Source organism: Heterodontus francisci, chromosome 27, assembly GCF_036365525.1.
Source record: "Heterodontus francisci isolate sHetFra1 chromosome 27, sHetFra1.hap1, whole genome shotgun sequence".
Classification (NCBI taxonomy): domain Eukaryota; kingdom Metazoa; phylum Chordata; class Chondrichthyes; order Heterodontiformes; family Heterodontidae; genus Heterodontus; species Heterodontus francisci.
In genome coordinates, this window is record NC_090397.1 from 46867318 (window position 1) to 46890526 (window position 23209).

The 23209-nt window shown below is 39.0% G+C and overlaps 1 protein-coding gene across 5 annotated transcripts in view; it reads right to left on the reverse strand.

Moving 5' to 3' along the window:
- LOC137384792 (SRSF protein kinase 2-like) overlaps positions 1 to 23209 on the reverse strand; it is a 328433-nt gene that overhangs the window by 79584 nt on the left and 225640 nt on the right. For 4 of the 5 annotated variants that reach the window (XM_068059274.1, XM_068059276.1, XM_068059277.1 and 1 more), the window contains 6 exons: positions 20875 to 21112; positions 19933 to 20418; positions 15500 to 15600; positions 12382 to 12489; positions 6912 to 6981; positions 4745 to 4837 (listed from right to left, as the gene is read on the reverse strand). In XM_068059274.1, the coding sequence (XP_067915375.1) occupies positions 4745 to 4837; positions 6912 to 6981; positions 12382 to 12489; positions 15500 to 15600; positions 19933 to 20418; positions 20875 to 21112 (1096 nt within the window). Of the gene's footprint in view, positions 1 to 4744; positions 4838 to 5466; positions 5560 to 6911; positions 6982 to 12381; positions 12490 to 15499; positions 15601 to 19932; positions 20419 to 20874; positions 21113 to 23209 lie in introns of all 5 variants that reach the window. The other variant, XM_068059278.1, reaches the window with a different exon arrangement.

A 23209-nucleotide genomic window follows, 5' to 3' on the forward strand; every position in this document is an offset into this window, starting at 1 on the left:
AGAGAGGGGGCGGGCAGAGAGAGGGGGCGGGCAGAGAGAGGGGGCGGGCAGAGAGAGGGGGCGGGCAGAGAGAGGGGGCGGGCAGAGAGAGGGGGCGGGCAGAGAGAGGGGGCGGGCAGAGAGAGGGGGCGGGCAGAGAGAGGGGGCGGGCAGAGAGAGGGGGCGGGCAGAGAGAGGGGGCGGGGAGAGAGAGGGGGCGGGGAGAGAGAGGGGGCGGGGAGAGAGAGGGGGCGGGGAGAGAGAGGGGGCGGGGAGAGAGAGGGGGCGGGGAGAGAGAGGGGGCGGGAGACAGGGAGAGACACAGAGGGCTTTGTTCGTAGTTTTGAAGTCTAATCTGCCACCATGGGTTCCTTGGAACTTTGCTGGAGAGAGAGTTAGAGAGAGGGAGACAAGGGGAGAGACAAAGAGAGGGAGAGAGAGAGGAGGAGACCCTGGGGGGTGGTTGGGGGGGGTGGTGGGAAGGGGACAGAATGAGAGAAGGAGAGAGAGACACACACAGAGACCGTGAGAGACTGACAGGGACCGAGCCAGAGAGAGACACACACACACAGAGACCAACAAACAGAGAGAGAGAGTCATAGAGTTGTACAGCATAGACAGACAGAGAGACAGACAGACAGACAGACAGACAGAGGGGGTGGCTGAGGGGGGCTCTGGAAAGTGGGAGAGGCGGAGTGGGGAGAGGGAGAAAGATAGAGAAGAGACTGACTGCTGGGCATCCGTGGCTGCAAACCCACCAAAAATTATTATTCAGGTCATATGGAGCCAGATGGTATTGGCCAACCAGGACTCTAAACGAGTGGCACAGACATTCAATAACCTGATAATGACAGGCAAGTTAACACACTGGTCGCTCTCCCTTGTCTGCAAACCCTTCACTCTCGAAAAGTAAAGCTGTACATTTAACCCTTCACAATTCACTCAGTTAAGTGGGTGCACTAACTCAGGATTTCACAGTATGGCTACCTATCTGCCTTGACAGCAATTACTTCTCTGGTAGCATATCTAACAGCAAGCCGAACCCCAATAATTCCTTTCTCCACTTTAACAGGGTGATACCATTGCATCTCTTATTTCAATTATCCCATGTCACTTGATATATACACCTCAATTTATAGCCTTCAACTAATTTACTCTATCATGTTGCATGGCGCATAATGCACACAAGAGGCAGACCAACAGACAGGCCATTCCCAACCTGAAACACCTCATGGCTTATACAGAGCTTGTGAATGCACTCAACGGGAGATGACATGATCAGGTGCATACTGCCAGCACAAAATTAGTGGCTGAACATACACTGTGTCACTCCTGTGAAGTACCACACAATCAGAAGTTTTCACACCCTTCTCTGTCACTTTAATCCCAAGGAGGCAACGTTCACAATTTTTTGGATTGTATCCTCCTTTCTTGCAGATCCACCATGGCAACAAGGGCACAGGAGGGCAACTATGATGCCGAGGGGAACGAAGGAGAGTGAGGATGAAAATTACTTCACGAGACAGTTAGGACGAATGGACTGGAACTGGTCGTGATACTGAGAGAACCGCATTACTTTATCCCATCAAGACTTTTGTCCAGTATCTGTGCAAGCTCCAGTAGTCAAACAAAATTGCTCATTTGTTGAAAAAAGTTCGATATTAAGTAAATCTGTTCGATTCAAAAGAAAAAAATCCAGAGATCTTGAGCAAGGAGAGCTAATCCATGATTGAAATATTTATGCATGGATCATATAAGAAACATGCTTTAAGGATGAATGATCTTTTCTCATTCGAACCTTCATATTCAACAGAAAATGCTGAACTCATTCAAAAGAAAGGCAATAGTTTTTTTTAAATTTATTTCAAAAACTTACTGTCTGCTCAACAGAACGGGAATATTCTACACATCACTTAAATTTTATATCTGAAGGAACAAAAATGAAATTTTTTCAAGTGTTAGTTATTAATTCAGCTGATTCGTATTGAAGTTAGTAGCTGTGTGCCTGACAAACCAGAAGTTTTAGTTCTTGATTGGAATAGACGAACATGTAATTTCGTGAATGCCAAGAATTGCAAAAATGTTAATGATACTCAGTTTGAACTTACCATAATATGAGTGATCTAAAGAAATGTATCAACAGATTTCACTTTGCTAAACTGACAACTTTTTAACCTCATCAGAACATCACCAATTAGAACTGGTTGATAATCAGTCAGACAAAATGGGATCAAATTAAATCAAACTTCTAACCGTACTTACCTATGTGAAATGAACCTGAGCAAACTTTGTATCTAGGTCTTAATTGGCACAGGTCCACAGCACGAAACTAACAACATGGTCCAAATTGTCAATCTGTTTATCGTTGTCTGATTCAGGATATGAAAAAAACCCACACTGGTACAGGAACAGGATACCCGAGTATGGGTTGTACAGGGAGCTTTACCCTGCATTCATTTCAGGTGTGTTTATATGGAAATTGATTGCCTAAAATATAAAAGTGCTTCATTCCACAGCAGTGACATTTGTCATTCGAACATAAAGTTTGAAACTAGTAAAAGCCATTAATCTACCACGCCTGATTCCCTGTATAATTCCTGGCGACTGTTCCACTGAAGTTCCACAGCAACGCAACCAACCAGAGGTAAATCTTCAATTTTCAATGTCCCCCCTGCCCACCTAGGGCAGTTAAGCAATCTTACTGAGAGTTAGTTCAAGTTTACAACACAACTTTACTATCAGACCATCTGTATTCCACAGGTGACATACCAATACTTCAGAAGTACAAAACTCCATGTTCTATAATTACTAGACTATTGCATCTTCTAAGTGTATTTTATAAGTATTTAAGAACAGGGATGGAGTTACCAAATAATTTGATTCCATTATGAACATAATATTAACTGCTTTTGCTGAGGGTGTATTTCATATATTAGTTGGGAAACAACGAATAGTCTGACACAAGGCTTGTTAATTCCATACTCACGTCCTCCTGTTCCATGATCATCTCCAAGTTAAATTATTTATTTGCATCCATATTATCAATACTTCTCATTATTTTAAAGGGGAGAATTATATGCCTTTTCAATCTTTTCTCCAACATAAACATGTTTGGTTCTTGCCCCTTTCACTGCTGATAGACAAAAGCAAGTTCATCCCTTTTCTGAAGTCACACTAATGTGTTAATGACTTTTGGAGGTAGGGTACCTAAGACGGTATTTTAAGTGTGATCTTGATAATAACTATAGAGTTTTAGATTAGCCTTCTTTGGCTTAGAATGAAACACCCTGGAGTCACATCCTAATAATATCTTATTCGTCACTTATAGCAATAATAATGCATTATTTTCCTTTTCTACCTTTGATCACACACAGCCATTGTACACTTATGTTTCATGTTCCACCATGCATAACCTTACGTTTCTCCATGTAAAAATTTGCATATTTACCATATCCAATTAATTTATCAAAAATGTGAAGTTATCATATAACCAAAAAGCATTACATCAGTAGTCATCTTTTTCCATGTTTAGTTGAAGTTCTGTCTTCATACCATTTATGAATAATGTAAACAGAGAGCAAATCCACTCCAATTTCTGCTTCCAGCCAAGGCTTTTCCACTTACCATAATTTTCTATTCCTTCGGTGTTTTCAATCCAGCTATCTGAATAGCCATTAATTCCCCGAGCCCATATTTTCTTCTAAATCTTTACAAGCTCCTAAAATATTATTCACAACCTTGACTAATTCCTCACTTCGAGCAAAATAACAATCACTTTCTTCATATTCATGAACTAAATCTGGAAAAAATGGATAATTTTGCAAAATTTTCAGGAAAGCTTTTAGCAGTAGGTGCTTGACTGAATTCGGACTTAAATTTCTTTCACGGCATAATACTGTCCTAGCTTTCTTTGGGGCTAACAGAAAACTGTACCAGAGTTAGCTTAATACAGTACAGCTATCTTGCTGAAGTTCATTTGAGAATTACTTTCTTTCTTATTCTCTGAATCATACACACTATTTCTACAAATCCCCAGAAGCTATACATATTGAATGTTTCAGCTTTTTGAAATGTCTTTCCAATGGCTACATCAACGGAACATTAAAACTTTACATTACCTGCAAATAAAAGGATAGCTATAGAACGGACTTGCAGTAAACAATGCAAATGCATTTATACGGTGGATAGCTATAGTATTAACAGACTCCCAAAAAGACATTGCTGCTAAATGCAGGATTCAACAAGACAGCATCACTATATTACAATTGTTCAATAACATTTTCTAAACATACATAAACTAGCTATCAAGTGACATTCATTTAAAAAGAAAATTTCCACCTGACTTATTTCAAAAGATTAGCGCTAAAATACTGCACCATTGCACATATATATTCTGCCTTCAGATAGCCATCTATTTCCAGAACATATTACTTACACCTGATTTACAACTTACACAACAAATCATAAACAAAGCCACTGATACACTACTGAAACTGAAAACTAATAGAATGACCAGTGTGCTTCCCCAAGTATGAATTGTTATACCAATCTCAAGAAAATGTGGAGGCACTCAGCATTTCAAAAAGCATCCATCAGCTTCTTGACAGACACTTTTCACTTCTCCAGATGTCAACTGCCCTTAAGTGCAGCAGCAGGTTAGTGACTCAATCATTAGAAGTTGACAAGAACAGTATTATATGCTTCCTAGGCAAATCATCTCTGAACATTTCATATACTTGAGTCAGTGCTTCATAACTATTGTTACCTTTTTTGGTGAAAAACTCCTTGGAATATTTCCCAGACATTGCGAACTTTCGAGGGATTTTCCCCAGTAGTTCAATGATCAAAGCTATGTGATCTGCATTGAAGAATATTGCCAGCAAAACAAAAACAGTTTAATCAGTACAATGCATGCATCATGTGATACTAGCCCTGGTACAGACAAGAGTGTCTCATCCTTGGCACTGAAACAGCCTCATAATATCTTGGGCTCCTATGAACATTAAACCTTTACACATTTCTGCTTTTAGTGCTTTAATTTTTTGTGCTTAATTCAGTATTTCCAGATGATGATGAGTATTTTGATTTTAAAAAATGTACCAAGTTCGAAAGAACATGACAAGATTTATCTCTAAAAAGTTAGGCTAGTGTTATTGGTTACTATTTATCTGGCTGCAGGATACGTTTCTGGTTTAGCTGCATTTGCTTGGAACATTTATAATTTCATGTATAATCTGCAATGTTAGAATTTAATACTGATCACAATCCAGGAAATACACTCCCCAGCAACAGATCAATGTTAATCTGCATTGTGCTTGTTTTCAGTGGCAGACTTCTTTGAAAATTTGATCACTAATATTCCCACTGTTTGAATGAAACATTAGCTTTAGTCATAGGACTGAACTATAAATGTCAATTCAATAGCCATGGAAACCTCTGTCCACTTCTGTCTGTGTTACAGGACCTTTCAAAGAGAAGAGGTACTACCTCTGCGATTGAAGAATTCCCGAGAATATTTCCCAGAAAGAGCAAAGTGTCTTGGGATATTGCCTAGCAGCTCTATGATGTGTGCTATGTGGTCTATGAGGGAGAGAAAAAGGATATAGGAGTGGGTAAGGGCAGGGAGGAAAAAGGGTGGGACATAAAAAAGAGGAAAAGAAACTGGAATTAGTAAAATTGGAAAACAGATTCAAACCACCCATGTTTGCAGCAATCCCATGCAGAAGTTTTGAGGTTAAATCAGGTCTACGGCATCATAATCTGCTGTAAGAGTTACAAGACATTGTGCCTGTGGTGCTACTGCAAAGGAGTGCTACAAGCAAACAGACATGGAAATGAAAAGGTCGGAACATAGATGAAAGCATGAATATCACCAGAGAAATTAATAATCAAACGTCCAAAGTTTAGAAGAAAATAGTGCAAAATTACTTAAAACAAAATATCAAGAGATATCACAATGCTAAAAATAACTATCAGAGGCAGTTAGGACTGCCAAAGTATTTTCAAAAGTCATGTGCAAATTCATCTTGCAAGGAAAGCATGCTTTAACAAACACTATCAAAATAAGACGTTCAGACATGTGTGTGCTTCACTTTTTGAGCTTTAGAAAAAATTTCAGTTTATACTATCTCCTGCTATCGCTGTAGGCTTAGAATACAGTCTTTTACATAACTGATTGAGGAAACCCACTAAGCTCAGATAACAACTGCATGGCTCAAAACTATTAATGGACTATGAGTTTTTGTTCCAATCCTGCCCGACCATTGGATGGCACAGTACTTAATTGTTTGTGAAAATTGAACTAATGATTTTTTTTATTGCAATTTGAAAAACAAAATTGTTCTAAAAATTAGAATGTTTCTTCGTCTTGCGACACCGAAGAAATACTGTTTTCATCAGTTTCTTTATCATCCTGTTCCTCCAATTGCAAAAAGTGTGTTTAATGCAAGTCAAATTTCTTCCTTTAAAAAATTAATATCTGCATACAAATTAATAATTCAGTATAATCATTCACAGGAATAGCCATTCATCAATCCACAACTCTTCACCAACCATCCAAAATACAAATTCAAGCTGGTTAGGTTTGCAGCTATTTGCTCACAAATTAAATCAGTGAATTTGAATCAGGATGAAAAGTAAAACTTTTTTTTTAAAGTTATAGCTATCAAATTAGGGCGAACCTTACACAATGAAGTAATAGCTGCCATCAGCATCAATTATTAAGAGATAATCCTCTAAATTTGTTACTTGTTTTGAACTAATGGATAAAGAATAAGCAGATACAGTAGCAAAAAGAAAATTGTGAAGACATGAATCAGAAAACTATAGAGTTTTATTTGGTGTTGAAATGATCTTTGCAAATGAACTTTCTGTATGAACTTTTGAACAGTTGAAGTTTAATATTAACTTCTCAAATATGCATATATACTTACCTTCATCCCTGGAATAGTCTTCACCAGAATGAGGTTCAAATAGATAATCTCCAGTTGCAAGTTCAAAGGCCTTTTAGGAGTATAAAATAAAGATTAAATAAAGCAGCTTCTACCAACATTCAGTCAATGACATATTTGCCTACTTCAATTCAGTAGAATGTTTAAACACAAAGGGAAGTGTTGTTAAGGCTTCTGAAGTACAAAAATATTTAGTTTCCTCAAATGACAGAATGCTAAGAATATATGCCCATGAAAGCCTGATTTTATGTATTCATGTTACAAACACATTCCTGTATGTGATTTATAAAAATCTCTACATTTATTTAATCTGAAAGCTCATCTTAAAGTACCAGCCTCTCAATCAGAGCTGCATTCCACATTACATTTCTGAGGCTGGGCATAGATACATGGTATCTTCTTCATCTAACTTTGCTTTCCAGCACTGCCATGATTCAATGTTGTCTGAGTATGGTGCGATGAAGCAAGTCCTGAGAGGTAAAGGTATATAAGAGAGCTCACTTTTCGACACACTCAGAAATATGAGACAGCGGCCCCAATCATGAAACCAGCCACCTTTAAGAGAATTTACACTTTAAAAAATAAAGCATTACACCTGAAGCCTGGAAATAAATTACTCTTCCATTTCCCAGAAATAATGGAAGAGAAAGGAAGATGATTTCTTTAAAATTAATCGATATAAAGAGATATTTCAACTGAGCCAGGTTCAAAAGCAGTCAGACAGAAACCCATCACATTGGGTCACCTGACCAGAAAGACCCACCCAGATAATGGCCCATAATTTGCCGTAGCAAGGCATCTAATGGAGTATGCCATTGGTTAGACTTGCCTTTGCATGCTTAGGTTCTTAAAACTTTCGCCTGGCAAGTGGCTGAAACTGTGAACGGATAACTATGCAGCAAGGGAATCTGGGCATCTAGGACCTGAGTGAACAGGGCAAGCTACTGTGCATTTTCCTTAATGAATTAGATTGAAGCATTGTGAGGTTAACAGTGCAAGGACTGAGATGGACATGCAAGTTAGAATGTGCAAATTCAATGTTAAGTCAGATACAGAAAGAGAGGGAAAGAAAGATTGGATTAAGATCAGGACCTAATGTGACTGCACACTTTTAATTTTAATTTTCAGTGCCAGAAAGGTCGATTGCCAGTAATTAATACTTAAACACGACGCTATAATAGTCCTTCAGCTGAAATGGACAAGACTTAGCTTTCTGTGGTGAATTTAGTTTATAACTACCTAGTAAACTACACACCATTAAATGTGTTCCAGTTGTGAAGCAGACAGGGAGATGTCACTTTCCCAAAGCATAGCAGCAAATAACAACTTTTGATTTCCATGCTGAATCTCACATTACCTCTCATCTGACATTGCTGAAGCAATTCCACAAAAATAATGGCAAAGGCTATTAGCCACACGGCATTATTTTGACAGAAAATTATGGACCAAAAGGGCGGCACAGTGGCGCAGTGGTTAGCACCGCAGCCTCACAGCTCCAGCGACCCGGGTTCAATTCTGGGTACTGCCTGTGTGGAGTTTGCAAGTTCTCCCTGTGTCTGCGTGGGTTTCCTCCGGGTGCTCCGGTTTCCTCCCACAGCCAAAAGACTTGCAGGTTGATAGGTAAATTGGCCATTATAAATTGCCCCTAGTATAGGTAGGTGGTAGGGGAATATAGGGACAGGTGAGGATGTGGTAGGAATATGGGATTAGTGTAGGATTAGTATAAATGGGTGGTTCATGGTCGGCACAGACTCGGTGGGCCGAAGGGCCTGTTTCAGTGCTGTATCTCTAAATAAAAATAAAATAAATAAATAAAATTTCTGGAAGGATACACTCCAACTTAATGTGACTGACGTGAGAAGGGATCAGAATCATTCCTACTTCTGAAAAAGCAAATCAAACTTAAGCACCTACATACTAACTCTTGGGTGTAAACCCTTTGCAACAGTTGTGACAAATAAGCAGTTTCAGTAATAATTCTAAATAAAAGAAAAATCTATGTATTTTAATATCTGTATGAAACTGGAGTAACTATAAACTTCATAAATTATAGCCCAAGGCACAGTCTAATAATGTAATTCCTCTAATCTTTTCCGAACTCTAGATGATCATGAGGAGGTTCACAAAATATCTAGTAAGCCAATAGTGACTGGTATGAAGATTGGCAACAAGCTAGAATTAAATAACCAAAATCAGTTTGTTTTAAACTTTAAAAGTGAATTAAGCAATGTTCATAATGAATAGGAGAGCTGCAGATCAAGAGGTAGAATCAGGCCAAGTGCCTATTGTAGGAACACGACAGGAAACATCCATACCAGTTAAAATTGCTGAAACCAGAGGTTGCAAAGGAGCAGCACAAAGCTGAGGCTCATGGGAAGGTACATCAATGCTGACTGAAGGTAAAAGGAATAGGAGGGACAGCGATGATAAATAAATGCTTCACATAATCATGACGCAGAGGAAAATGAGAAGCATTTGAATTGGTGGAGTAATGAGAAAGCTTGGCAAATAGCTGAACTCATAACTTATTATGGAATAATCTGATTAACTATATACTTCTAACCAATTTTAAAGAAACTTAAAGGGGTTTTTGAATTCTGGTAAGCATGTTCATCATAAATGGCACAAATGAGAGATTAGGGTAAGTGGCTGCGGTCATTACTTAGTGATGAACAGTTATGGCAAAATCACCAGTGAAACTGATGCACGATGCAGACTTTGAAATTTTAAACTTTCAGGGAATGGTGGCAGAATGGTTATGTTACTGGACCAGTCCAGAGGCCTGGAATAATGATCTGGAAACATAAGTTCAAATTCTACCACGGTAGCTGAGGAGTTTAAATTCAGTTGATTAAATAAATCTGGAATTAAAAAGCTAGTGTCAGTAATGGTGACAACTTAACTACCAGATTATCAGAAAACCCATCTGGTTCACTAATGTCCTTTAGGAAAAGAAATCTGCCATCTTTACTACAGACCCACAGCAATGTCATTGACTATTAGCTACCCTCTGAAATGGCTTATGAAGCCACTCTACTATCATGGTGGTGGATCACCACCATCTTCTCAAGGGCAATTAAGGATGGGCAATAAATGTTGTCCTTGCCAGTGATGTCCACATCTCATGAATGGATAAAGGAAAATGCTATTATTACTGGTCATGTGTGAAGACTGAAACATACAAGCAAAAATTTAATTTGCTATGAAAAGCTCCATTAGTACTTGGAGAGCTAGTCATGGAACTGAGGAATGTTTGTAAATTGTGGCTGGCTGGGGACAATGTAACAAATTTTGAAGATATAAATGATCAGATTACAAGGAATCAACTTCTGGAAATTATTTTACTATGAATGTAAGGCCCTGAGGTAGCTGGGCAAGCAAGTAGAGGAAAAGCAGTATGTGAGCAATAAGATAGATGCATCATTCAAGTCATCTGGTAAACCGATCACTGAGCCACCTGATAACTGTGTATTGTGAGCCTGTGTCATTGAAACCGATCAGATCAGAAAGAAAACATTTCCATTCATTTAACACCTTATATGACCTTAGTACATCTCTAAATGTTTTAATCAATAAAGCACTTTTGAAGTGAAGTCACTATTGTAATCTAGGAAATGTGGCAGCCAATTTGAATGTAGGAAGATCCTACAATAAAGCAATGAAATAATTAACATTTTTCTTTAAAGTGACGTTGGTTGGGGGATAAATATTGGCTAGCCCACAGAACTCCCATACTCTTCATTGAATAGTGCCGGGGGATCTTTTATATCCATGAGAGGGGACAGACGGGACATTTAATATCTCATCCGAAAGATGGCCCCTCCAACACTGCAGCACTCGTCTACTAGAGCACTGGAGCGTCAGTCTAGATTTTGTGTTTGAGTCTCTCAAGTGGGGCTTGAACCCAAGATCTTTTGATTCAGAGGAGAGAATGCTACCATTAAGCCACCATTGAAACCTAAGTGGGTCAGAATGGAAGACAAAGCAATCCAACTGCCAGTTGTCAAGAGGATTAACGGAGCAGAAAAGGCAGCATTTCTTGTGTTCAGGGTTTTGAGACCACAAGCACTATCCCTGGCCAGGCAGTGGTTACAACATCTCACTTACACTTAAGCGAAAGGGATAAGGTTACTGAAATTATGCCCTTTGAGGTTTTATAACAGAACTACTGAAAGAGTTCTCCAAAATTCATTGCCAGGATATGGTTGTCACTGGCAAGGTCGGCATTCGTTGCCTATTTGAACTGTCTATGAGAAGGTGATGCTGCGCCTTCTTCTTAAAAGATGGAACTTCATGTTGGGAAGGTGCTCTCAAAATGCTATTAGGTCGGGAGTTCCAGGATATTGATCCAGTAACGAGTAATGAACGGTGATGTACGTCCAAGTCAAGATGATACGTGCCTTGGAGTGGAATTTGTTTGGGGATGGAATTCTGATGCAGTTGTTGCCCTTGATCTTGTAGGTGGTGGATGTTGCAAGTTTGCAGGTGTGAGAGCAGCATGTTAATTCCAAGTTCCAGGTTTTCCAAGACAATGGAACATTGAGATATGGAATGTTCAGCATTTCATTTACAATGGCAATTACCATGAGTACAATTCTCATGAGTAAGGAGTCACAAAATGCTGCACTGAGAGTACATTGATACATTTCAATCGCAAAAACATTTGAGTTGATGTCCCTATAAACAGTTCCTCTTAACTGCTTACTTTGATCTAAAAGTGGTCAATAAAGTTCATGCAGTTTTACAACTAAGGAAAGATAAAATGAAGTTGCATTTATTTTGATCTTTATTGTGTCCTCAGGGCACTCCAAAGCTCTTCACATTCAATGAATTACTTCTGAAATGCAATCACTATTGTTATATAGGCAGAATTAGCACCCTATACATGCACAGCAAGGCCCCATAAATGAAATCAATGACCTGCTACTCTGTTTTTGTTAGTTTTGGCTGAGGGCAGAATGCTTTCCAGGACATGTCAGAAGGATTGGATAGGTTTTGTAAAATATTGTAACCTGCTAGATTACCTTTGTTAGATAATTAATATACTTGTTCAGCAGTTTATAGCCAAAGCTACAGTGTGATAAAGTTGCTTTTCTAGCTACTTTATGTAAGACAGCACCTCTAACAATGCAGCAGTCCATCAGTATTGCACTGTCAGCCTAGATTTTGTACTCAACTACCTAAAGTAGGGCTTAAACCCACAATCTTCAGACATGGTGTGCGCTTCCAGTGAACCAAACTGATAACTTAATCTTAAATATTAATATTTAAGATTAAGATATTAAAAATATAGAACTTGGACCACTAACATTTCCAAGAATTCATTTAAAAGTCACAGAATTCACATAAATGTGCATAGCAAAATTTAACATAAAATAGGGCTGGAAGAAATACATTGCTTACTGTAACAGTGAAAAATTATTTAAGTTAAAATGCCAAATTCTTAGCTTACCATACAGGCTGTACTCCATACATCAGCAGGGGTGCTATACCCAGCACCAATTAGAACTTCTATTGATCGATACTGTCTTGTCTGGATGTCTTCTGTGAAATGCTTATGCTGTAATAAATGTTTTTTTGTAAAACAGAGATATAATACAGATTGCTTGCTCAATATTACAAAACGTATGATAGAATAAAACAAGATAGAGATTAGAAGTCAGTGCATTTAAAAAAAATCAGAAATTATTTTAATACATCACTAATCATGAGTCCAAAAGTTGGTGCTGATTTTCCTGAAAGTTTTGGCTGTATTTTCCATGAGCAACTTCATTATATAAACAAGCATACTATTTTGTTTGATCTCTCAAAAACAATTATAACTTGGGTCAACTGAGTTCAGTCTTTTCAAGATCTTACAATTGCAAAAAAAAACAATTGTAGAGTAGGCTGGATTGTGTTGCATCAGCAGAGATTTCAGTTGAAAATTGGGCTTTGAAAGTCCTGTTAAGCTTGACAAAATAATTTCAATTTAAGCAAAGCAGATCTACACCATTCTTTCACTAGTCATTAATATTTACCAAGCCCTTTCAAAAATGTATTTTTAGTACAAAATTTGAAATTGTATCAAGCAAGCTCTGGAAGACTTCACTATTTTTTTTCCTTTTAATTTTTTGTACAAAGGAAGTGATGCCAATGTTTACACTGGCATTCTTGCACCCAATGTCATCATGGTTGAATCCTACGTCAGTAACAGTACAAGTGGATGCTTTCATTGCTCTGCATGACAATGTGGCTTGGCACAGCCCCAAAAGAGCAATCCTTAATGGAACGGTGTGAATCTTTTCTTCTTATGGCCTAAGTGAGGTGGTCAGGATCGTAGCTAGACTATCACCTGCAATGGCTTCTCTTCTCACCCTCACACCGTGAATTCTGGTGTCCCGCAAGGATCTATCATTGGCCCGCTTCCACTTCTCAACTATATGCTGCCCCTTGGTGACATCCTCTGAAAACATAGCACAATTTTCACATGTATGCTGATGTATCCCAGTTCTACTACAGCCCCCAACCTCTCTCAACTCCTCCACTGTTGCTAAATTATCAGACTGCTAGTCTGACATCCAGTCCTGGCCGAGCAGAAATTTTCTCCAATTAAATATTTCAAACACTGAAGCCATCATCCTCAGTCCCCGCTCCAAACACGGTTCCTTAGCTACCGATTCCATCCCTCTCCTACTTGAGGCTGAACCAGACTGTCCACAACCTTGGTGTCATATTTGATCCTGGGATAGGCTTCCGACCACATATCCATGCTGTCACTAAGGTCACCTATTTCCTCCTCCGTCACATCACCAACTCCACCCCTGCCTCAGCTCATTGGCCTTTGTTACCTCTTCTCTCTTTGGCCTCCTTGTCTCAAGAGACAATGGGTAAGCGCCTGGAGGTGGTCAGTGGTTTGTGAAGCAGCGCCTGGAGTGGCTATAAAGGCCAATTTTAGAGTGACAGACTCTTCCACAGGTGCTGCAGATAAAATTGGTTGTCGGGGCTGTTACACAGTTGGCTCTCTCCTTGCGCTTCTGTCTTTTTCCCTGTCAACTGCTAAGTCTCTTCGACTCGCCACGCTTTAGCCCCGCCTTTATGGTAGTCCGCCAGCTCTGGCGATCGCTGGCAACTGACTCCCACGATTTGTAATCAATGTCACAGAACTTCATGTCGCATTTGCAGGTGTCTTTAAAGCAGAGATAAGGACGGCCGGTGGGTCTGATACCAGAGACAAGCTCGCTGTACAATGTGTCTTTGGGGATCCAGCCATCTTCCATGCGGCTCACATGGCCAAGCCAGCTCAGGCGCTGCTGGCTTAGTAGGGTGTATATGCTGGGGATGTTGGCCGCCTCAAGGACTTCTGTGTTGGAGATACGGTCCTGCCACCTGATGTCAAGGATTCTCCGGAGGCAGCGAAGATGGAATGAATTGAGATGTCGCTCTTGGCTGACGTACGTTGTCCAGGCCTCGCTGCCGTAGAACAAGGTACTGAGGACACAGGCTGGATACACTTGGACTTTTCTGTTCTGTGTCAGTGCGCCATTTTCCCACACTCTCTTGGCCAGTCTGGACATAGCAGAGGAAGCCTTTCCCATGCACTTGTTGAATTCTGCATCGACAGACAGGTTACTGGTGATAGTTGAGCCTAGGTAGGTGAACTCTTGAAGCACTTCCAGAGTGTGGTCGCCGATATTTATGGATGGGGCACTTCTGACGTCCTGTCCCATGATGTTCGTTTTCTTGAGGCTGATGGTTAGGCCAAATTCGGTGCAGGCAGCCGCAATCCTGTCAAAGAGTCTCTGCAGACACTCTTCAGTGTGAGATGTTAATGCAGCATCATCAGCACACTCCCACATTGTACCCTCTGTAAAGTTGAGGTCATCCAAAACTCTGCTGTCCATGTGCTTACTTCTGGTTAAGCAATGCCTCGATTTTAAAATTCTCATCCTTGTTTTCAAATCCCTCCATGTCCTCTCGCCATCTCGGTAACCTCCTCCAACCCTACAACCCTCCAAGATAAATATGGTCCTCTAATTCTGGTCTCTTCAGCATACCCAATTTTTATTGCTCCACCATTGGTGGCCATGTCTTCAGCTTCCTATGCCCGAAGCTCTGGAATACTTCCTTAAACCTCTCCGGCCCCTCTTTCCTCCTTTAAGATGCTCCTTAAACCTCTTTGACCAAGCTTCTGTGCATCAGCCTAATATAGTCTTATGTGGCTTGGTGTCAAATTATGCATTATAATGTTCCTGTGCAGCGCCTTGGGACATTTTATTTCATACAAGTTGTTGCTGTTGTCAGGTCAATGCCAATATTTTGCCCTGTTGGACAGTTTGGCCTTTTCAGTCTTGGCTGGACTCAAGCTAGAGTTCAAAATACTGTAATAACTCACTACAGTAACCAGCCTCTAAATCAATTCTAGCCTTAGGCAATTTTGTATTTAGACTCGGAATAGAATAAATTTCTTTATTAATACATCGTGTTAAAAGCAATTTTTTTTTTTAGGATCTGCGCTCAATCATAAAACCTGATTAGAATTTTCAGAACAGTATGTTAGCAAAACATTTTAGAAAGCGATATGTACTTACAACCCAGCAAGCATTTCCCAAGTCAGCTATTTTAACTCTAATTTTCTCTGCATTTCTTGGATCAAGTGGATTTATCAACAAATCTGCTGCCCGAACCTTTACTGTAAGACAGAAATAATCATAATGTTCTGATGTTACAATGACAAAGTTATCAATATTGATGCTGAAAAAGGGGCTGGCATCACAAATAATAATGTATTCTTTATAAAAACAAATGCAGTTTAATGAATACTGAATAATGAATATTCACAAATATTGGTCTGGAATTTGCTGTACTAATAATGGCGAGGCTTTCAATGATTGCTGTTATTACAGGGTAAAACGGACAACAACTTATGGCATGTGCACATGCAGTTAAACATGGAAATATAGAAGTTGTCAGTGATACCCTGCTTTCCATAGACGCTGTTGCTGAAATCTTCGTCGATGGAATCTGCAGAGATCGCTAAATGGCATGAACTTAGAGTAATTACCCACTAGTTTTGCACTGAAGACAGATGTAAGAGTTAGAAATTGTGCAATCAAGAGTAACTGATGGTGTAATAAGTAATAATTACTGAACAACCTCCCTGGCCCTGAGAAATTAACAAGTGTGGAGTCTCATTCCCTCGTAAGAAAATTATTGTTGCAGATTTTGTTTTTGAATTACTCTTTGAAAAAAGTTTTCCTGTTTTTTTTCTCTTTTATGTCTGTTCCTTAAGACAATGTCTATGTCCCAATCTTTATTTCATTCTATATATACAATGATTAAAATGCAACGTGTATTCCTTGTTTTTTATTTCCAGCTTTGAAGTCTGCATGTCACAGTGCAGATTCTTCAATCTGAGTGGTTGAAGGGCCTCCCTGCTGCTTGTCCTGCTCACAGATGCCACAGATCCCCTGTAAAGGGCATCACATTGGATCAGAGGCCCCAAAATTAGAAATCTCTGCTGACAAGCCGATGAAAAGTCTCTGCGTAATTGTACATGAAGTTAACAGTGAAAGTCATTCCTTTGTCCCTCACAGTAAAGTCTGGGCCATTAATCCATTGCTTTTGTAGAGGAAATTATTAATTAACTGATACTAGTCAGCCATCAATTTTTGATATGAAAGTGCTATCAAAACAATATTATGACCGAGAAGGCACCAAATGCACATTTTAAGCTGGTTACTAAAAAAGGCTTTCCTACAACTAATGCAGATTTTAAAATGAGAACTTTGGCTGAGCTTGAATACAAAAGAAGTGTCCAAAGCCTCAAAATATGCAGTATGGAAGAGATATACATTGCAACCCAGACATGAACAAGAAGGTGTCCAACTGCTTCAAAACAACTGACAACTTAAAAACTGCCCTGAATAAAAGCCTCTGGTAAGGGTAAGCAAATAATTACACATACTGCAGTGGATACTGGCTTGTAAATTAGGTTATGGGTATACCCAAAAATACTTCAATTAAGTACATGATAACCTAACATGGAATCTTGCTTAGAAAGCACAAGATTTATTTTCAATGGGGGTGCGACAGCAGGTTCCCCCACACCCCACCTCCTCTCATGAACATTTTGCTTTATAAACACTTTTAAAAACACAGATTTTTCAGTATTTTGGAATCTACCATGAACATGGGCGCTGATTTTTTTTTAAAGCTATAGGCATGGTCTTTTGCTCAGTTTCATTGAAAACTATTCTTACTGCCATTTTAGGAAGGAACTACTTTTCATTATATTTTAACACTTCTTTCCCCTAGTAGCAGCAGATGATCTATTACTTGGGGAAAAAATAATTTGTTTTTTTTTTAATTGCCTAATAGCAAGTAAGGAATTCCAACCAAGCTCTCTTGACCACATTACTTCATTGAGGGCTACAGATAGTAAAATTAGTATTGCAAATCCATCCTTATGCAGTCTCCCACACAAATGGTGGTGCATTTTAAGATGATCGAGGGGTATGCCTCTTTGGAAGTCGCTGCATTTTAACATTACAAATGGTGCCTTCTGGTTAATTTTCAACAAATTGTTTACTTCACAATTGATTAAAAATTGAGACATTTGGATTTTCAGCAGATCAGTTAAAAAGCTTACCAAAAACATTGTTCCCAGCTTAGCTCCCCTTCCCCCTAGTGCTGATGTTGTTCTCTCAGAAGAATCACAGAATTGTTACAGCACAGGAGGCGGCAATTTGACCCGTTATGTCTCCACTGGCCCTCCAAAACAGCTATTTACCTAGTGCCACTCCCCTGCCTTCTCCCAATAGCCATGCACATTCTTCCATTTCAGATAACAATCCAATTCCCTTTTGAATGCCTTGCACCTTCCCCAAGTGCTCTGCTGATTTCACTTCTTTCTCCCTTTATGTGCTGTTGACCTCAATCCCTCAGAATGCTGGCCCTTGCCTTTCCGTGCTCTCTTCCCCACTGAAAATACTCCAAAGTGCTGGTCCCAAACTTCTACCTGCTGCAATTGTTGATGTTGTACATGGTGATGGGGAATCCCCAATCTCATAAGAATTCCCATCCACAATGCACAACACCATGAGCAGGTAGCAGTTTGAGAACTGTATTTAGTCTACACTGCTTTTGGTCCAGAAGCGCAGATTTTCAGACACAGAACCACTGAATATTTGTGTCAAATATGCTTGTACATACAGTGTGGGCAAAACAGTTGGAGAGATTACATAACACTACTATTTAGGGTATAGGGAAAGATGGTGTTCGCTCAGCCTAATAAAATGCATAAGATGCTCTGAAGTGGTGAACAAGATTTTGCTTCAGGACTTTCACTTAGTGTGTGAAGAGTAAATTAAGTATTCTTCCTTAGTCATGTATATTTCACTTATGCAGGCATGCCGAGCATTTTTATGATACATATATATATACACACACATCAACAATTTCAAGAATAAATAGTCATTTGGTAGTACAGAACTTGAGTATTGCTGAAAATTGAGACATGTTGTTGAAGCTTTTCACCTTGCACTCATCAGGACAAAATGCAAGAACCAATGTAAGAGAAAACAACAAATTATACTGCATGAGAAGAGAGTGCAGATTGGTTGGCAAGTGAACTCTGATTGGTAGAGGCATTGCCATGGAGAACGCACCAGTTTACGGTGACTGACAGTTAACTGCCAAGCTTTGTTTGAAATTTAAAGCAGGCAGCTTGACTCTGGTCAAGGCTTTGCCCTGAGGAATGAACCAGCGAATGGCTGTCACTTATTTTGTTCAGCTGAAACAGGCTAAATGTGTGTACGTGGTCTTTCTGTCTGCAAAGAACAAAGCCCCGTGTATGAATATATACAGGGCCCTATCTTACATATATTGGCCCAGAATTTTCTGGAAAAATGACTGAGTTCATGGCAAATACTGTTAATAGTGCATAAAAAAAGCAGCAAATTTGTGGCAAGGATAAGATATGCCGTGAGTTGCGAATTGACAAAAATTGCTGGACAATTTGCGTTGCTCTATCGTTAGTCTTGCAAAAACAGGAGCTGGCCATCTATATGCCTATGTGTATCAAGAAATTACTGGATTTTTTACTGAAAATATAACATAAATTAAACTCACTGCAGAAATTTAGGGCTGGTATTTCATGTAAACCCTCTTAATTACATGAATTATGCTCCTGACATGTCACTCAACCTTAGGGGGCCAGAAAGGGAACAATTGCAACTGGAGAGTCTCACTCGTGCAGGTAGTAAATGTTTTTAAGAGGCTTTTTTTAGATATTTATTTTGTTATTTTTAAAACCTTAATTTTTTCTTTTAGGTTCTTTCTCTTAATCCAATCTTTCACTCTCTTTCTGAAACTAATTTAGCTCCAGTTCACCCCATTTCCTCCTTCTTCATTTGCTCCAATTCTTTATCCTTAAATCTAACTGGTAAGGAAATAGACTGTTGGTTTGGTCATTTGCCACAGTCCCAGATACCCCATTATTAACTCGCACTTCCAGTAATCCGCAGCACAAAAATAACGAGCTGAAGGGCGAGGAGGAAACCCCAAGTCACAGGGTACGTCACTCCAGCAAATCCTGGGTCATTAAAAAAAAAAATCAACTGACCATGGACAATACCACAAGCAATTTATCAATAGTTTTAGATTTCTTTCATCTCAACATGAAAGTGCTCACATTACATTGTTTAAATTGTTTGTTACATGCGTCTACACTCAGATGTAATTCTTACATTATGTTAGCACGTGGGGAAAAAAAAGTGTTTGATTCAGAATACTAAGTAATATTTCTCTGATATAGGCTGAATACATTACCTCATTCATCCAGAACACTCATTCATCACAGTTTTAGCTTTTTTTAAATTGATGTTTCCATGTTAAAAGGAATGAAAAATATGTGCATTCATATTTATTGAAACCTACAGCAAACTTCAAAATTACAAGCAGCATGAATTAAGAGCTCCTTTATGCATTTCATAACAAAAAAAGCAAATATATGCGTGCTCACTTTTTGGCATGTCTCCAGTGCTGGATGCAGACACAGTTCTACTCCTGTCTTGTGATGGACTACTGTCTTCTCGCTCAGTCACTGTCGACCCATCTGATCCGCAAGCTGCAGATTCTAAAAGCTTAGAAAAGACAGATTCAGATATTTCAGAGAACTCTGACTCAGGACTCTTATTCTGTCCATTTTGTAATTCTCCATTAAACTGTCCATAAGGATTACTGTAGATTGAATTTTCAGCATTTGGTCCATCAACGGGACTATCATCTGCATTTGGACACTCCTCGTCGTCGTCATCTTCCTCCTCTTCCTCCTCCTCCTCTTCTTCACAAAGCTGGTCAGGTAAAAATGGGCCATTTTCAACATGTCCATTTGTTTTTGGTGATTCATCGCATTCTGACTCTGTCCTGGTAACCACATTTTCTCCTTCATCTTTTCCCACATTTTCTTTCTCAGTGTCTTCCTTTTCTTCCTGATTATCAACTTCATCTAGCAAATTAAAATAGAAAATTATTCATGTGAAGTCATCCTAACAGAACAAAGTAAATAATGCCAGAAATGATGAAAAACCAAGTAAAATTAAGATATGTAAAGCTGCACTCAAAAAGGTTAGAAATTATGAAAATGGGTATTGGAGAAAATGTTTATCTATGAACCAAATGAACTGGGATACAATATCTTGGGAACAGAACATTATTGTTTAAGGTTGAGCTTCACATGTGTAAAAGGTCGATATGATGATTTGAAATGTGTAATCAGTACAGAAAAGTAGTCAAGATCTTTACTCTTATGATACAAAGAGGGTTAAAACAAATTTTCGAACAGACCACAGAAGTTTAAGCATGTTGAATTTGACAATTCTTGAAGTGCTCTTACATAAGCAGCCAAGATTGCCATGCTTAGGAATACTATTAATGCAGCTAAATCTTTTTTCAGAACACTTACTGCATTCATCAGGTTGCACCTCATCTACCACATGATCTAGCACAGTTTCTTTCAGCTCAACTATTTTCTCTCCTTCCTGGTCATTTGGTGTAACAGTTGGTAAAATCTCTTCCATCTTCTTCCTCTCCGCCTCTCTCTCCAACTCTTCTATCTCTTGCATACGTTTTTCCAGCAGCTCTGCCTGCCTCTTTTGCTTCTTTTTCAGCTTCTTCTTCTTGTTTTTAGACATCTTTCCTCCCTAAAACATTAAAAAATCATTTTCTAATATACAACATCCTGAAATTGTTACATAGAACCAATAACAATGGCAAGGACCTATGAAGTATAAATTTTAGAAAAGGACACATTAAGTAAACTGAAGAGTGTAACAAAAGTTGCAAAACAAAATCCACATAAATGCTTTTTTTGGTGCTCATTACTAAAAATAGAAATTTAAATGCTCTGTAGTTTATTTCCCAAAAGTCTACAAATAAATACAAGGAGGAAAAATCTAAACAGAGGACTATCTACTTTCAGCATTTCTCTTCAAGGCAACTGTTGGTACAAGTCTATACAGTTACTGAGTGGAACACAAGATGAATTCAATAGCATAAGCATACCCATTGGTTTAAAAACATAACAGCAGTGATGTACTGATCTTGATCAGTAAATTATGTACAACAAATAAAGAATTTGCATTTATACAGTGCCTTTCATTATCTCAGGAAATCCACAACCAATTAAGTATTTTTGAAGTATAGTCACTGCTGTAATGTAGGGAAACATGATGGCCAGTTTGTGCACAGCAAGGTCCCACAACCAGCAGTGTGGGAAATTACCAGATAGTTTATTTTAATCATGTTGGTGAAGGACACCAGGAAAACTCCCCTGCTCTTCTTTGAATAGTACTATGGGATCTTTTACAACCACCTGAGACACCAGATGCAGCCTCAGTTTAACATCTCATCCAAAAGACAGCAACTCCAATAGTACAGCATTGCCCTTAGTACTACTGCCAGTCTAGATTTTGTTCTCAACTCTCTGGAGCGGGACTTGAACCATAACTTCGTGTTGCAGAGGTGAACGTGCTACCACTGAGCCATGGCTGATAGCTAATTCATTCCAACTGCTCTACAGTAAAGACAAAGGTCCCTAGAATTGTGCAGCACTTCAGGGGCAATTTTTGTAGTAAACCTAATCAATTAGTCTGGCATGAGAACATAGAATTTGCAGCAAGTCTGCAAAGTTTGCAGACACCTTACAATTATTTTTTCTAAATATATGATGTAGACCATTAAACAAGCATTTGTTGATAATTAATGTTCATTTTGAACTATTTAACATCAGTTTATCATGTTAAACCCAAGTACCCAGGAGCTGTCTAGCTTTTCACCAACCTATATAAGGCAGTTGGGCCTCGAGTCATAGAGTCATTTACAGCATAGATGGAGGCCATTCGGCCCATCAAGTCCATGCCACCTCTCCACTGAGCTTTCCAGTCAGTCCCACTCCCCCACTCAACCCTTGTATTCTTGAAAGTTTATTTCCCTCATGTGGCCCTCAAATTTACTTTTGAAGTCATTGACTGTCTGTTTCCACCACCTTTGTGGGCAGAAAGTTCCAGATCATTACCACCTGCTGCGTAAACAAGTTCTTCCTCAAATTTCCCTCTGTATCCCTTGTCCAAAACCTTCAATCTAGTCCTAGTCCTTGTACCAGTAATTAATGGCAACAGTTTTTCCTTGTCAAACTTATCTAAGCCTGTCATAATCTTGTACACCTCTATTAAATCTCCAGTCAGTCAATCTATGTGAAGATAACATTTCTCCACAATTTTATTAACTTTCTTACAAGCTCCAATTATTTCTTGCTTAATGTTCTGTCCAGTAGTATAACTACTATTCAGGGGCCTACAAACTATTACCAACAATGTTTTCTGACCCTTGTTATTACTACAGTCAAACTGATTCTACTTCCTGATCTTCTGAGCCAAGATCCTTTCTTAATCCTGTCCTTATGTCATACTTTAGCAGGACTACTCTTCCTCCTCTTCTATTCTGCCTGTCTTTTCCAAATGTTGTGTACCCTGGAATATTTATTTCCCAACTTTGGTCATCTTGTAACCATGACTCTGGAATGATGATTAGATTAAACCCATTTATCTCTATTGGCTCGTGCACTCAGATAAAGTGCCTTTAATTTTTTTTTTAATTATTCACTGATGCACTATTACCATTAAACTCTCTGAATCTTCCTGTCCCACTCTGCTTATCTTTACCCAATCGCTACGCTGCTCTATTGTCTTGACTTTTCTCTTTAGAATTCTATGTTTCTCTTCACCTGTCCCCACTTCCCC